The 17,032-nt window shown below is 33.3% G+C and overlaps 1 protein-coding gene across 1 annotated transcript in view; it reads left to right on the top strand.

Moving 5' to 3' along the window:
- Positions 1-17,032, top strand: part of HFM1 (helicase for meiosis 1) — a 133,210-nt gene that overhangs the window by 32,269 nt on the left and 83,909 nt on the right. Inside the window, exons 3-6 of the mRNA XM_033114766.1 lie at positions 3,003-3,115; positions 4,381-4,693; positions 8,621-8,886; positions 9,156-9,203. Coding sequence (XP_032970657.1) covers positions 3,003-3,115; positions 4,381-4,693; positions 8,621-8,886; positions 9,156-9,203 — 740 coding nt within the window. The remainder of the gene's footprint in view (positions 1-3,002; positions 3,116-4,380; positions 4,694-8,620; positions 8,887-9,155; positions 9,204-17,032) is intronic.

Raw genomic sequence — 17,032 nt, 5'->3', positions numbered from 1 at the left:
ATTGAATGCTGAAAGGGATATAAATAGATTGAAACAGACTTTTACTTCAAAAAAATTTACTTGCGATTAAACACAAATATGGAAAGTTCATTAATAAATAATGTGACCATATAATTTGTCATCTAGACTGGGACACTTTTGAGAATGAAAGAATTGCATCCCTCTGGGACAACAGGTATTAGGATTGGCCTGGGTAGATTGGAACATATGTTTGCCCTTCTAACAATACTAAGTCAAAAAAGAGTGCAAAGCAAATGCTAAGCACATATTCAGCAATGAAATTTCAGATTTGGAAGAAGACTTAGGCCAAATTGATCAGGTCATGCTTTATATTGACCATGCTTTATGTGGTGGGGAGACTTCAGGAGGCTTTGAAGGATTTGATAATTCCGATAGGAAGTGGGCATTTGAAGGCAGAGTATAACAGCAAGAAAAAAAGAATGGGACAATATACAGTACTTTAAGGGGATCGTGTATAGAGAAGTTTCCTGGAATAGAAGATTCATAAAGGAGAAATAGTGGGACATAACATTGGAAAAGTAAGCTGAGAATAGATTGTGGTGGAAGTTAAATGCCAGAATAAAGATCTTGGACATGACTATACATGTGTTAAAAGCCTTGAATTGAATCAGCAAATATTTATTATATAATATGCCTAATTATACAAAGCATTGTGCTTAGTACTATTGATGTAAATGGAAGTGAAAATAAGACCCTTAGTTTAAATCTAGATAGGGTAGCAAGCAGGTCTTTCTATCTATCATCTATCTACTATCTTTCTATTATCTGTCTATAGACATACACATAGACACACAATACAAGGAGGGCTGTGATAAATGTTATAAGTTCAAATAGTACTTAAGAAGAGGGAACAGAGAAGAAAATCTTAGGAAACCTGGGAAATTTCATGAAGGTAGGATTTGAGCTGGATTTTGAATGACTATAAGCTCTAGTGCCTAGAACAGTACCTGGCATGTAGTACTCAGTAAATAATTGTTGAATGGCTTAATGAGTGAATAAACAGTTGAACTTCTGTAGATAGACATGATGGTAGGGTCAGGGATAGGTGCAAGCCAAGTAAAGGAAATATTTTTGAACAAAGATGAGAAGAGACAGCATGTATTATCTATTTGGTATACAAGTAGTTTTGTCTGGACTATAAGGCACGCGAAGAAGAGTTGAAACTGTAAGGTGGCCCTGGGCCACGTGGAAGTTTGGCATTATTTGGATACCACTGAAGGGTTTTGAATGGAATAATATGATGAAAATAATTCCAAATTAATATGGTAGAAGTGTGTAAAATGTATTCAAGAGAGAAAGCCTGGAGGCAGTGAGGCCAGTTAAGACACTGTTGTTCTCAACCAGACATAAGTTGATTAGAGCCTTGATTAGGATAGTGACAGTAGACATACAAGAAAATAACGAATTCAAGAAACTTTATAAGATGCAATAAGACCTGATAGGTGTCTGGATATACTGGGTAAAAGATTATACTATCGTTTGGATTCTGGGTAACTGGGGAAATGATGGCACTTCCGGAAAACAGGGAAATCATGAAGAAGATTTGACTTTATGGGGAGGCTGAGCAGTAGGGCTAGATGTGTGTTTTTTGTACCTTGTTGACATCTTTCTTGGATTTTCTGGCATAGTCTCTGTGCAGAAAAGAGTTAATATATCGGCTAAACTGCTGTCCTTGAAAAGCCCTGCTTGCAAGGTTGGCCTTTGGCTGGAGTGTGACAACTTAGATTTTAGGAAGTTTCCCACCATTAACTGATAAGAGTGGCTCACTGTGCATAAAATTTTTATACAAATAATATGGTTTATACTAACCATCTATTTCTGGGTATGTGCCAAGAGGGAATGTACACGTGATTTGCCTCCAATAAAAACCCTGGGCATTGAGTCTCTAATGAACTTCCCTCACTGGCAACATTTCACATGTACTGTCACAACTCATTGCTGAGGGAATTCAGCGCATCCTGCATTACTCCCTGAGAGAGGGCCTTTGGAAGCTTGTGCCTGGTTTTCCCTGAACTCACCCCATGGTCAATGAGTAAGACTATATGCTGAGTCCTGTCAGTCATCCTAGGGAATCAGTGACCCTGGGGATGACCTTGGGGACCCTCCCGCATAGTCCTAAATTTCAAATGCTTTGGCCTTTTGTCAGTCTGTCAGACAGTGTCAGGTAATGTGCTGTAGATTTTTGATTTGGAAAATATAGCAGTAGTAGCTCCCACTTCCAAGAATTTGAAATCATAAATGAAGAAATAAGAAACAAATCTTAAAATCCTTGGGACTTGACATAGGCAGTATATGTGGTGCTCTTCTCAACTTTATTTCCTGTCACCTAACATTTATCTTTTTGTTCTAATGAAGAACAAGTCAGCTTTGATTGGAAAGAAAACGTTAAAGCATTATATGCTAATAGGATCACAGCTGAATGATTCTAATAAGGTGGCAAAATCTCATCAATTACTGTAGGGTTACAAAGTGATTGTCAGTTTTGGCCGTTTTCTTGAATTTTCTGTGGTGTTTAGATTGTTCTAGACCAAGAATATTTGGGTTAGACATTAACTTGTAATAATGTTTTAGGAATACTCTAGAATATCAGTTATGTGTCATTTACATTGATGGCTCATGAGTTACGAGGTGTGTCAAAAGTAATTTGTCATTAGTAATAGTTAAGATGATTTGCTACTTTTTCTTCTTATATTGGAGCATATTTAAGATTCTTGTCACAAGCATTTGAATTGGAAAAAAGGAGGTGGAGTTATAGCCATTATTTAGGTATCATATCTCATATAGCAGTGTTATCAGTCCTATAACACACAAGGAAAAAAGATCAATAACACTGCTATATAGGGGTAAATCAAAGTTACCACAAAAGGTTAGATTATAGGATGTTTACAAGTCTATGATTGAGTAATGTTTAATTAATAAGTACATAGTTTCTGATGTTATATCTTTATTAACATATATTCATATTTTTCTATTTTATATAGCTATCCAGACAATGAAAAATCATTGGATTGGTTTCTCCCACCTGCTCCATTGTTTTCAGAAATTCCAAATACTCAGGCATTAGAAGAAGAAATAGAAAATCATAAACTGTTAGGTAAATTATCACATATTTGTTGTGAAACCAAACCTGTGTAGGTCATGTCAATATAAAAAAAAAATCTAGTAACACGTTAAAATATTAATTCCTTTATTTTAATGGAATAAAATGAAAATTAGAGACTTCTCTTGCTCAAAATAGTGCTCACCAAATCTTAAAAATCTAAAACATTTTCCTTCTTTATACATATATATACATACATGTTATATGCACACAATATACTATTACATATACCTTTTCTATTGTTCTGTGAATTTGTTTCTTCTTACTATAAAACTATCACTGCTTTTTAGTTTTCGTCTTGCCCTAAGGTAAGATCCTTTGGTTTTGAAAGCCAGATTCCTGAAATATACTGAGTGAAAAAAACAAGATGCAGATTATATATAGTTTGATATCATCATTTTATTAATATAAAGCTAAAAAAACAAGCACACTCAAATAATATGTGTAATCTAATGTCATATTGTTGGTAAAATTTTGATTTTTAAATTGGGTGGTAAGTTCATACATGTACATTTCATTATTAAGCTTCATAATTTATATATATTTTATAAGTACAAATATGTACTATATATACTCTTGTATGTACCAAATAATATGTAGACCATACAGTATATGTATGTATCATAGTATATATACTTAGATGGTAAAGCTAATTTAATCCCTAATAAGGGCTCCAAACTCTTTCCAAACTTCCCAAAGATGCTTATAAAGTCTGTAAAACAAAAAAAACCTTTAAAATTCTGTCACCCTGATGAAACCATTCCTTTATCTTGATTTTAAAGGCGGTATATTACAAAGTTAAAAGCATTGTATCATATATTTTAATACTGAATCATTCAGTAACATGATTGGTCATAGTATTTCTCTGTGTAAATTGTTATATATAAATTTTTAAATCTTCATAATTACTTATATAGCTATATCATTGTAGTAGATAAAATACTTAAATATTACAGTTATGGTTATTTCTGTGGATCAGGTATTAAACATATTTTATAATGTAGGATTTCTATAAATTCAAATTTAATTTCAATAATTCTTAATTTCTGAGGGCCCTCAGTGATACCATAAGAGTTACCTATATTTCAAAACCATGTGTGGTATTACAGGTTGTTTATTATTGTACTAATACTTCTCTTTTGGCTTTCATATTTACCTAGTAAACTTTTTTGAAATTTTTCTTTAAATTTTTCCATCATCATTTGAAAAATTTGTTTTCATGGAGAACATGTAGTAATTAATATATTCCATTTTTGTAGGTCTGGAAAAGAGGCAAAAAATGTTAACATCGAATTTAAAGATAACTAATGAAAACACAAATTATAGTTCATCAACACAAAAATTCCAATTTGCCTTCTCCTCTAATAAGCATGAAGAAGATGATCTAAATTTAGGAGGGGCAGGTAACAATGACTCATCACATGTTTCTGACAAGCTGACATATGGTTCTCCTCAGAAATTAAAAAATAACATTGGCACTGAGATAGCACCTGAGAAAAATATTCCAGATGATACAAAATTAGTTAATTTTGCAGAAGATAAAAGAGAGAACACATCAGCCTTCCGAAAAAGGTAATCAATTAAATGAATAAATGATGTTCAGTGATAAAGTTAAATATTTATGTATATATCCAAAACTATAAAATATGATAGAATCTGAATGAGAAAAAGTCAACAACAATTAGAGTCTACTATGTACCAGACACTCTGTTAACTTTGGGATTCTAGTCATAGATTCTTGCCTTCAGAGAGTTTACAGTTTAATAGGAGAAAGACTGATAATAAATAACTATAAATAGTAGTAGGACAATTATTTTTGATGAAGTATATGGGTAGAGCAGAGGTTCTCAGACTTTTTGTTGTCAGGACCCCTTTCCACTTAAAAATTATTGAAGATTCCCAAAGAGCTTTTGTTTATATGGGTTATTTTTAATATTTAAATATTGATGTTTAACCATATTAGAAATTAAAACTAAAAAATTGAAAAATAATTATTTTAAAAAATAATAAATGTACTACTTGTCAATATAAACAATATTTATATTGAAAACCAATTATTTTCTAAAAAAAATAGTGAGGAGTGGCATTGTTTTATGTTTTTGCAAATGTTTTTAATTTCTAGCTTACTAGACCACTATATTATGCTAAGTAGAAATAAGTCAGACAGAGAAGGACAAGTAACATATGATTTCACTTTGTATGTGGAATCTAAACAGCAAAATAAACAAAACAGAAACAGACTCATAGATACAGAAAACAAACTGATAGTTGCCAGATGGGAGGTGGCTTGCGGAGCTGTAAAAGGTGAAGGGATTAAGAAGTACAGATTGGCAGTTACAAAATAGTCACAGGGATAAAGTACAGCATAGGTAATATAGTCATTAATATTGTAATAGCTATTATGGTGCCATGTGGGTACTAGACTTACCAGCGAGAAGCACTTTGTAAGTTATATAAATATCTAACCACTATTCTGTACACCTGAAACTAATACAATATTGAATATCAACTATAATTGAAAATAAAAATAATAATTGAAAAAAAATGAAGCTCTCTATGAGTTTTTGTGGAATGATTTCCAAGATATACTTAAGGGAAAAAATGCTAAAAGTGTAAAAAGAACCTACAGAACACTGCATGTTACAAAGAAGGGGATATAATACACATTTTGTTGCTAATTTGTGCTAAAAGAAATAAAGGAATGTGAGCCAGAAAAACAAAAATAAAGAAAGGGGCTTGTTATGAAAAACAAAAGATGCTTCTTTCACTCCCATTACACAGGAAATTCCAAAGGTTTTAGGAGCTCCACGTCAGGAACTGGAAATAAAGACCAAATGTATATTTCCTGTTATACCGCATGAAGGTTTATTTCTAGACTCTCAATCCGATACCATTGGTTGAACGGCAGTGCTATGCCTCGCATAAGGGTATATTCCACACTGGCATATCTCACATCTTGATTGCTGTAGCTTTTGTAATAAGGTTTTAAATCAAGAAGTATGAGTCCTCCAACTTGTTTCCTTTTTCAAGATTGTTTTTGGCTATTCTTGGTTCTTTGCATTTTCATATGAATTTTAGGTTAAGTTGGTCAATTTCTGCAAAGAAGCCAGCTGGGATTTTGATAGGGATTGTGTTGAAATCTGAAAATCTGCTTGAGGAGTATTGCTATCTTAACATTAAATCTTTCAGTCTATCATCATGGGATATCTTTCCATTTATTTAGGTTTTCTTTAATTTCTTTCAGTGATATTGTGTGGTTTTCAGTGGACAAGTCTTAATACCTATTTGGATAAATTTATTCCTAAATATTTTATTATTTCTGATGCTATTATAAATGGAATTTTAAAAATTATTTTTCAGATTGATTGTTGCAAGTGGATAGAAATACAGTTGATTTTTGTATATTGATCTTGTATCTGCAGTTTTGCTGATGGTGACTCTGAATTTTATTATTATTCATCTAATAATTGTGATTTTTCCAGTAGTGTTTCCACTGTTTGACTGCAATTATAAAAAAGGTAGATAGATTCATCTAGGATTGAGGTTTTGCAAGTATGATAAAAGGATAATGGGAAGCAGAGTTTAGAATATTGATAAGAGAGTATTTGAAAAGATAGATAATAGATTCTAAGTTTATTAAAGGTGAATGAGAAAGAGAATGGGAAGATGGTTTGGGAGAAAATAAGGTTAATTACAGTTAATTACTTTGACCTCATTGGTATCTTGAGCAAACAAACTAAAAGCATAGGAGGTTGTAGTCAGAGAATGATATATTGAAATGATTGATTTGAAAGGAGTGGTTCTGGATAATGACAGGTTCTAAGGTAAGAGTGTAGGTGGCTGAGATTGTGTGAGGGAGAAAGCCACTGGAGAGGAATACCTAAGAAACTGAGAAGGTGGAATTTTGAATGGGTTGTCTACATGAGTGTCAAAGTGACCCAGATGATGGCAGAATTTGGAATTGAGAGGAAAAGATTCCAAAATGACTAGAGGTTGATATATATGATATATGCCACAAGTAGGATTACAAGGTAGTATAGCTAGATAGCACGGATACTTTTGTGAGAGAATGGAAACAATAATGTATATTTGGGGTGAAGAAGACACAGACTCTCAACCCTTAAGTACGTTGCATGTGGGAGAGTTAGCAGTTTCCACTTAAGAGATTTTTAAGGAGCAAGAGTTTTCCAGAGTAAAGCAATATTTTAATTAAGACCAGGAAGTAAATATAACAATCAGTGAAGGTGTTGAAGACATAGGGAAATTTGTGGAGTGGGAGTTCCAGAGGACCTAGGAAGAATGGAGGTCCAGAGAATTTAGGTAATGCACATGTGGATAAAATTTTTGCAGTTTGGAAAAGTTATTTCAAACTCTAATTAACTTTAAAGTTACACAGCAAGAAAGTATAGGAGCTTTGAATTTATACCCAGGTTTGTCTGATTCCAAAGTCTCTGCTTTCAACCTATATCACAACATACAACGAGGAGACATCCTATGGCAAAAGTGTTTCTTTGCCTTTGATACTATTTCATAATGGGATTCTATCAGTACTATATTATGTAAGACTATCATCTACCTTTGAATTTTCTATCTTCAAAGATAGAACTGCTAGCATTGCAGGATGCAGCTGTACAGTTCTAAAATATATTCTCTCTCTAGTTTTTTGAAAGATTGGTTCTTACACGAAACATATCATTAAGATTAATAGGAGAAATAATTTAGAAAGTATTCTGTATTTTTATAATACTTACATGGCTCAGTTCCTTACAGAATTCTGTAAAACTGATACTTGCTGTCATCCCAATTAGTTATTTTATAAGATTCCAGTGTTGTATTAGGAACCTTACTGGTCACTTCATCTCTTAGGGCTATTGTGAACAAATTACTTCAATGGATTGTCTTTTGATCAGTCTAATATAATAAATTACAATCATAAAGATGACATTTCTGTGTTTTCCAGAACTTAGTAAAGAAGTATTTCTTATTCTAAAATGATTACTGAATAGTGTTTGGGAAGTTGGCATTGGTTACTGATAAGAGGCCTCAGGACTTGTCCACGTGGGTCTCTCCATAGGGTTGCCTGAGTGTTCTCATAATATACTAGTGGCTAGCCTCCAAAGAGTGAGTGATCCAAGAGACAATGTGGAAGTGGCAGTGTCTTTTATGTCCTAGCCTTGGAAGTCACAATCTTGTGCTTCCACCGTACTCTGCTAGTTACACAGGCTAGTCCTGATTTGAAATAGGAGACTACAGAAAGGTGTAAATACCAGGAGACAAGAATCATTGGGGCTACCACAGACTGGCTGCCACAAACGGATTTATCTGAGTTTTAGGAGAGTGAAAAGAGTAATACAGTGGTAAATTTAGGAGAATGATTAGCTTTTGTGTTTGAATAAACCATAATCTATAGGTATTTTTAAAGGGACCGATTTTGTGCTCGTTTTTCACATTCTAAGCAACTGTTACAAGTGTAAATATGTTTCTTTTCTTTTTTTGCAGATTATTTAAAATATCTGACAATACATATGGGAGTGCTTATTCTGATGACAGTGCAAGTGTGGGTTCTCATATTGGCTCAGTGAAAATTGTCCAAACAGAAATGAATAAAGGGAAATCGTGGAAATATAGCAATAGTAAGCAGAAACCCCAATATTTAGGTGTTAACATGTTTCCAGAAAGTGATCCTTTTTCTGCTTCTGAAATCAGAGAAGGCATATTGAAAGCACCATCTTTTTCAGTTGCATCCCAGCCTCATGAAGTTCAAGGTAATTCCTTGCTTTTTCATTTGGTTTTATAAAAGTACAAATTAGTCTGTATTTTTTAGCATAGGGGAGAATATAAAAATATACTAAATTTGAGTAGGTTATCTCTCTGTGCAGTTTCTACACTTCTTTATATATTGCATTAATTTTTAAATTGATATATTTTTAACTGTACTGTCAATAAGTTATACAATTTTATTGAAGCGGTTTTTATGGAAAAGGTTAAAAAATATCCATATAAGTTTGTAGGATTTTTTTATTTTTTATTTTAGGAGTAACAGAAAATGGTTTAGATTCCTTGAAGGCTGTCACAGAAATCCGTATCCTTTAAAATATTTTAGTATAGCAACTTTATATTTGAAATCATAATTTTTAAACACTTTGTTTCATTGTGTCTCTGCTTGCTTTGGTTGACAAAACGAGGGAAAAGTAAATCTTTTGGGTCATATAAGAGACCCAATGTGTGTGACAGTGCTATTCTAAGTGTGGTCTGCAGTCTGGTGCCAGTTTGAGAACTGTTTGTGAACAGTTTGTGAACAATTTGTCAAGATAAGTACAGAAATGCATTTGTATTATTGGCTGAATTCAGAGTACATTTACTTACAAAATGATACAGATAATTTCTTATACTTTGGGTAAGGACAATATATTGGGACAAACATGAGTAGATCAAATGAATAAGAATGGGACATACTGTGGATTGGGGACATTTTTGCAAATCCAGTGTTTTTTGAAAGAGCTTAATTTGCAGTTTATACCTATAATCTAACTGTCTTCATACTTTTAACGTAAATATTTTGCGTACATATGTGTGTTCTGGGGGTAACATTATCTTTGCTTCTTTGATACCCTGTGTTATGTCTATAACAGTGTACTTATTCTATTTTATTATAATTCATTAGCTGTTTTTGTGACTATTTCCCTATGCCCTATGGACTCCATGAAGGCAAAGACCATGCCTTATTTATCTTCCTATCCAAATACATTGAAAGACAGTTAAAGTATCAACGTTATTTTTGCAAAAGAGTGTCCTTGAGCAAAGGTGAGGGTAAAAAAATTGTGGAATATGTTTGGAAAAAACAACCATTCCAGTTTGGTTGAAAGTTATGATTAAGGGAGCAGTAGGAAATTATATTTGATAGGTATCTTAGGATCAGATCATTTAATGCCATGAATACCAAGGTCAAGAGTTTTTGTTTTTATTTTTAATAAATTTATTAAGCAATGTATTAATAAAGTATTTTTGAGCAGGTCAAGTTACATCATCAAAACTATATTTTAGAATTAGAGAATTAGTGACTCAAAAGCTGGAGAAGGCACTTAGGATCCATTAAAGTTATAGTCTACTTGGCAAAACAGAAAGTCAATTCCAGATGTTAGGCAGTTGAGCTAGAGAAATCTAGGGGTTAGTGATTCCAATCCTGGTACTCAAGGATTGAAATAATTCTGAAGTATGGTTTGAAAATATTTGCCCAACCACTTGTGAAAAGTTGCATCCAGTGCAGATAACTGAACTAAATTTGAATGGTGGAGAGAGAATGTAAGAGGGTTATATATGAGGAAATAATTACTTAGACATAGCCAGCCTTTAGTGCTTCTGTTCAGCACGCTGTCTCATTCTTAACTGTGCTTCCTTCTCTGTTGATCTAAATAGGGTGGGAGCATAGGAAATAGGTAAGCAGTAAACACTTAAAGTTAGTTTCATTATCTGTATGATGGATAATTCTTCTTCTCCCCTACCGGAACTTGCCATAATATGGTAGTAACTTTGGAAGAGTTTTAAAGATTTTCATGCTGTATTAGCACAGTGGAAGTGATTCTATTGTTTAGGTCTCTTTGTTAGTTAAGATGACTGCCTGTTCTTGTGTCCATTGTGTTGTCCAAAAAGTTCATTTGCTGTCAAACTCCCTGAACTGCTACACTTTACTGTTTCCAAGTGTATATTTAAATTAAACTGGGAGACTGAATTCTATGCATGATAATTTGAGAGTTTGAGGACCACTTGGACATAACTTATTTTCTGATTCTTTTCCAATATTTTACTGTATTTGAATCCTCAGGACAATAGAAGTTTGGTCATATTGATGCTGTCACAGTACTCTTCTTATTTTCAGTTCTGAAGACATTTTCCCACCTGTAATAACATATAATTGCAGTGACACTGCTGAGAGTTTGTGGAATGAGAGAAAAAAACTGATATCAAGTGTTGATAGTGATAATAAACAATGTTAGTAGCTGAGTTTTCTCATGAGCTAGAAAACTGATTCTATACCTACTCCGAATCAGAGATTCATTTTTTGTGAATGTAAACTGATGTAGAACTATCTAATGAGAGAAAAACCAGCATGATAGCCCACTTGTGGGCTTGTTAGAAATAAATATTTTATAGGAAGAGACATATTTTGGAGGAAAAATGAGATTCTTTCAAAAGCTGATGGATTGACAAACTCTAAATTACATTTTTGTTTTGGTACAAGTATTCTGACACTCTGCAAAACTGAAAGTAAAATGAAGATCTGTAAATTATCTGTTTGATTTAATGAATGCCAACCTATATTAATTGGGTGCTTACTGTGTGCTAACCACTATCCAGGTATTTAGGATATGTCAGTTAAGAAAACAGACAATGAATCATTGTCCTTGAGGAGTTAATTAACAGTCTTGGGAAAGAGGCTAGATCTGAACAATTGTAACAGTACATAAATAAGTCATACAGTATGTTAGAAGGGATGAGTAATACGGAAAAAGAAAAAAGTAGAGCAAAGGTGATTAACTTGGGAATGCTGGGATTGGGGGCCCAGGATTAGAATTAAATAGAGTAATTAGGGTAGGTCTTTTTGAGAAAGTGAGATGTAAACAACTGAAAGAAGTGAAAGAGCCAAAGAAATATAGAAGGAAGAATAGTCTGGACAGAGGGAAGGCCTTACAGCTGGAACATGGCTGATGTGGTTTTTTTTTTTTTTTTTTTAGTTTCAGGTGTACAAAGCAGTATATTAGTTAGACATTTACACACCTCACAAAGTGATAACCATCCCCATTTACTGCCCCTCTGACATCATATATAGCTGTTATAATACCATTGACTATGTATATTCCCTAAGCTGTACTCCACATCATATGTATAATTATAGTTGACATTCAATATTATTCAACTTCAGCTTCAGGTGTATAGCACAGTGGTCAGGCATCTACACAGTCTATGAAGTGGTCTCCCTAATAAGTCCAGTGCCCATCTGGCACCTTACATAATCTTTACAACATTATTGATTATATTCCCCAAACTGTATTTCATATCCCCGTGACTATGTTGTGACTACTAATTTGTACTTTCTAATCCCTTTACCTTCTCCCCCCTCCCTACCCACCTCCTGTCTAGCAACCATCAGTTTTGTTTTTTCCCTGTATCTCAGAGTCTATTTCTGTTTTGTTTGTTCGTTTATTCTGTTCTTTAGATTCCACATATAAGCGAGATCATATGGTATTTGTCTTTCTCAGTCTGACTTATTTCACTTAGAATAATGTGCTCTAGGTCCATCCATGTCATTGCAGATGGTAAGATTTCATTCTTTTTTATGACCGAGTAATACTCCATTGCATAAATGTACCACAATTTCTTTATCCAATTATCTCTCAGTGGGCATTTCGGTTGTTTCCATATCTTGGCTATTGTGAATAGTGCTGCAATAAACATAGGAATGCATATATTTTTTTCAAATTAGTGTTTTGGATTTCTTTGGATAGATACCCAGGACTGGAATTGAAGAACAGAAAAGACTTCAATATAAGTAGAGGAGATGAATCAGAGACAGGAGTCATGGGGTCAGAAACAAATGTGGACGCAAGATGATTTAGGGCCTTGTAGCCATATACTTTGAAAGGGGCAATTTGAGCAGAGAAGTAACACACTCTGATTTAACTTTTAACAGCAACACATCACAATCCAGCAATTTTTGTATATCTTCATAAAAATCTAATTGCTTAATAACTATGTGTTTATATTCTCCAATATGTTATCTGTCTTAAATCTCCTAATAGATAGCAGCTTCAATTATAGGAACTCATTTTCTTCTTTATTTACAGCTTCCTGCAGCTTTCTAAATCTAGCAATGTATTCTGTATATACTGTTTAATAAATGTGACTCAGTATTAAGAAGAATAGTATGTAAGTACATATGTATCCCAAACTGTCAAGAGACTCCCACCTTAGAAAGAGAGTTAGTTTATTCTTCATACCTATTAGTATTTTTGAGCTTTCCTACAAAGGAAGGACGATTTAAGTCCTTGTCAAGCCAGTATGCTGATAGTTGCAATTAAATCCACCACTTAGAACACCCATATTATCGTAAACAAAGGATTTAGGATTAGGTGATCAGAAACACATATCAGCTAATGAAAACATAATTAACAGTTAAAAAGTAAAATTTGAGGTTTTTAAAAAGAGATAAAAATCAAATAGTCTAGTCAGGGTGAATAAGAAGAAACACCACTCTGGAAAAAAAGAATTACATGCTTAGTTCTGGTATACTTGCATCTATGTATATGCATCTCTTCCATCAGATTTAATTGTCAAATTTTAACTCTTAGGTAACCGTGTTTTCCCGTAAGGACTTTACCCGTTCTTTTCAGAATATGGAATGTGACTGGGAACTGGAATAATTTCTGTTAACCACCCCCTGCCCCAGGTTTATTGAGGTATAATTGACAAATAAAATTATAATATATTTAAAGTATTAAATGCGATAATTTGAGCAGAGAAGTATATATTATCAAAGGTTCCCACCATCAAGTTAGTTAACATTCATTGCCTCACATATTTACTTTTTTTTTCTGCTGAGAATACTTAAGTTGTACTTTCTTAGCAAATTTCAGTTACAAAATACAGTATTAAAACTCTAGTCACCATGTTATACATTAGATCTTCAGAACTTATTTTATAGCTGGTACCCTTTTATTTTACCAGCCTCTCTCTATTTCTCCCACACCCATAGCTCCTGGAAACCATCATTTATTCATTTTCTGTTTCTATGAGTTTGACACTTAAAAAAAAAAAGATTCTACTTTCCAAGTGATACTCTGCAGTATTTGTCTTCCTTTGTCTGGCTTAATTCACTTTGCATAATGCTCTCCAGATTGATCTATGTTGTTGCAAAAGTCATAAATTTCCTTTTTTAAAAACTGAATAATATTCCATTGTAATATATATTGATTGGATATATATAATTATGCATATACATATATGCATATATGTTTATGCATATATAATTATGCATATATATATGCATATATGTATATCACATTTTCTTTATCCATTCATCTCTTGATAGACACTTAGGTTGTTTCCATACCTTGGCTATTGTGAATAATAATGCAATAAACATGGGAGTACAGATATTTCTTTGAGGTACTGATTTTGGATATAACACAAAAGTGGGATTGCTGGGTCATATGGTACTTACATTTTTAATATTTTGAGGAACCACAATACTGTTTTCTGTAATGGCTGTACCGGTTTACATTCCAACCAACAGTGAAGGTTTCCTTTTAACCACATCGTTACCAGCATTTGCTATCTCTTGTTTTTTTTGATAATAGCCATTCTAACAGGTATGAAGTGCTATTTAATTGTGATTTTGGTTTATAATTTTTTGATGATTGGTGATGTTGAACACCTTTTAATGTACTGTTGGCTTTTTGTATATCTTAGGGAAAATGTCTGTTCAGGTCCTTTGCCCATTTTTAAATTGGGTTATATGTGTTTTTGCTATTGGCTTGTATGTGTTCTTTGTATATTTTGGATATTAACCTCTTACTGGATATGTGATTTGCAAATATTTTCTCCTATTCCTTTGGTTGACTTTTCATTTTGTTGAGTTTCCTTTGCTATTCAGAACCTTTTAGTCTGATGTAGTCCCGCTTGTTTATTTTTTTCATTTGTTCCCTTTGCTTTTGGTTTCAAATTCAAAAAATCATTGCCAAGACCAATGTCAAGGTGCTTGTCCCTATGTTTTCTTCTAGGAGTTTTATGATTTCATGGCTTACATTGAAGTCTTTAATCCATTTTGAGTTGGTTTTGTATATGGTATCAGATAGTGGTCTAGTTTCATTCTGTTGCATATGGTTATCCAGTTTTCTCATCACCATTTGTTGAAGAGACCAGCATTTCCCAATTCTTGGCTCCATTGTTGAAATTAATTGAGTATATATGCATGGATTTATTTCTGAGTTCTCTATTCTGTTCCATTAATTTATGTGTCTGTTTTTATGCCAATATCATACTGTCTTGATTACTGCAGCTTTGTAATATAATTTGAAATCAAGAAGTGTGATGCCTCCAGCTTTGTTCTTAATATTGCTTTGGCTTTGGGGTCTTTCGTGGCTCCATGTGAATTTTAGAATTGGTTTTTCTATTTCTGTGAAAAATGCAATAGGAATTTGGATAAGGATTGTGTTAAACCTGTGGATTGCTTTGAGTAGTATGCACATTTAACATACTAGGTTTGTCAATTTTGTTTTTATCTTTTAAAAAACAAGCTCTTAGTTTCATTGGTCTTCTCTATTGTTTTTCTGGTCTCTATTTTGTTTATGTCTGCTCTGATCTTTATTATTTCCTTCCTTTTGCTAACTTTGGGCTTATTTTGTTCTTTTCTGGTTCCTTGAGGTATAAAGTTAGGTTGTTTATTTGTGTTCTTTTTTTTTTCTTCATGTAGGTGTTTATTGCTATAAACGTCCCTCTTAGAACTGCTTTTGTTACATTTCATAAGTTTTAATGTGTTGTGCTTCCATTTTCATTTATCTCGAGATAGATTTTTGAGTTCCCTTTTGATTTCTTTTTTGACTCAGTTATACAGGAGCATGTTGTTTAATCTCCACATATTTGTGGATTTTCCAGTTTTCTTCTTGTAATTGATTTCAAGTTTCGTATTATTGTGGTTGGAAAAGATGTTTGCTTTGATTTCAATATTCTTAAATTTATGAAGGCTTGTTTTGTGACCTAACATATGATCTATCCGGGACAATGTTTCATGTGCACTTGAGAAGAACGTATATGTCTGTTAGATCCATTGGGCCTAATGGGTAGTTTAAGTTCATCCAGTACTTCCTTATTGATTTTCTTTCTGGATGATCTATCCATTGTTGAAAGTGGGGTCTTGAAACCGCCTACCATTATTGTATTGCTGTCTATTTCTCCCTTTAGATATGTTACTATGTACTTTATATACTTAGGCGCTCCAATGTTGGGTACATAAATATTTACAATTGTTATGGTCTCTTGATGAATCAACACCTTTATCATTATACAGTGACCTCTTCGTCTCTCGTTGGAGTTTTTGGCTTTAAGTCTATTTTGTCTAAGTATAGCTATCCTTGCTTTCTTTTTATTTCCATTTGTATAAGAATATCTTTTTCCACCCCTTCACTTTCAGTCTACGTGTGTCCTTAATGCTGAAATGAGTCTTTTGTAGGCAACATATAATTGTGTCTTGTTTGTTTGTTTTTTAAATTTATTTAGCCACTTTATCTTTTGATTAGACTGTTGGTCTATTTAAAGTATTTATGTATGGACTTACTATTGCCATTTTATTAATTGTTTTCCAGCTTTTTGTTCCTTTTCTCCTTTCTTCTTTAGCCTTCTTAATTTGTGATTTGATGATTTTCTGTAGTATAATTTGATTCCTGTCCCTTTCCTTTTCCTTTTGTGTGTCAACTATAGCATTTTTATTTGTAGTTACCATGAGGCTTGCATAAAACTTATAGTTTTGGGGCGGCCAGATAGCTTAGTTTGTTAGAGTGTGAGCTCTGAACAACAGGGTTGCCAGTTTGATTCCCACATGGGCCAGTGAGCTGCGCCCTCCACAACTAGATTGAAGACACTGAGCTGCCATTGAACTTCCAGAGGGGTGGCCAGATAGCTCAGTTGGTTAGAGTGAGAGCTCTCAACAACAAGGTTGTTGGTTCAATTCTCACATGGGATGGTCGGCTGCGCCCCCTGCAACTAAGATTGAAAACGGTGACTGAACTTGGAGCTGAGCTGCACCCTCCACAACTAGATTGAAGTCCAACGACTTAGGGCTGATAGGCCCTGGAGAAACACACTGTACCCCAATATTCCCCAATAAAAATAAAAAAAAAAAACCAGTATTTAAAAAAA

This window comes from Rhinolophus ferrumequinum, chromosome 9 (assembly GCF_004115265.2).
Source record: "Rhinolophus ferrumequinum isolate MPI-CBG mRhiFer1 chromosome 9, mRhiFer1_v1.p, whole genome shotgun sequence".
In the NCBI taxonomy this organism is placed as follows: Eukaryota; Metazoa; Chordata; class Mammalia; order Chiroptera; family Rhinolophidae; genus Rhinolophus; species Rhinolophus ferrumequinum.
The sequence above is the reverse complement of the archived record's forward strand: the minus strand, read 5'-3'. Positions and strand labels throughout refer to the sequence as shown.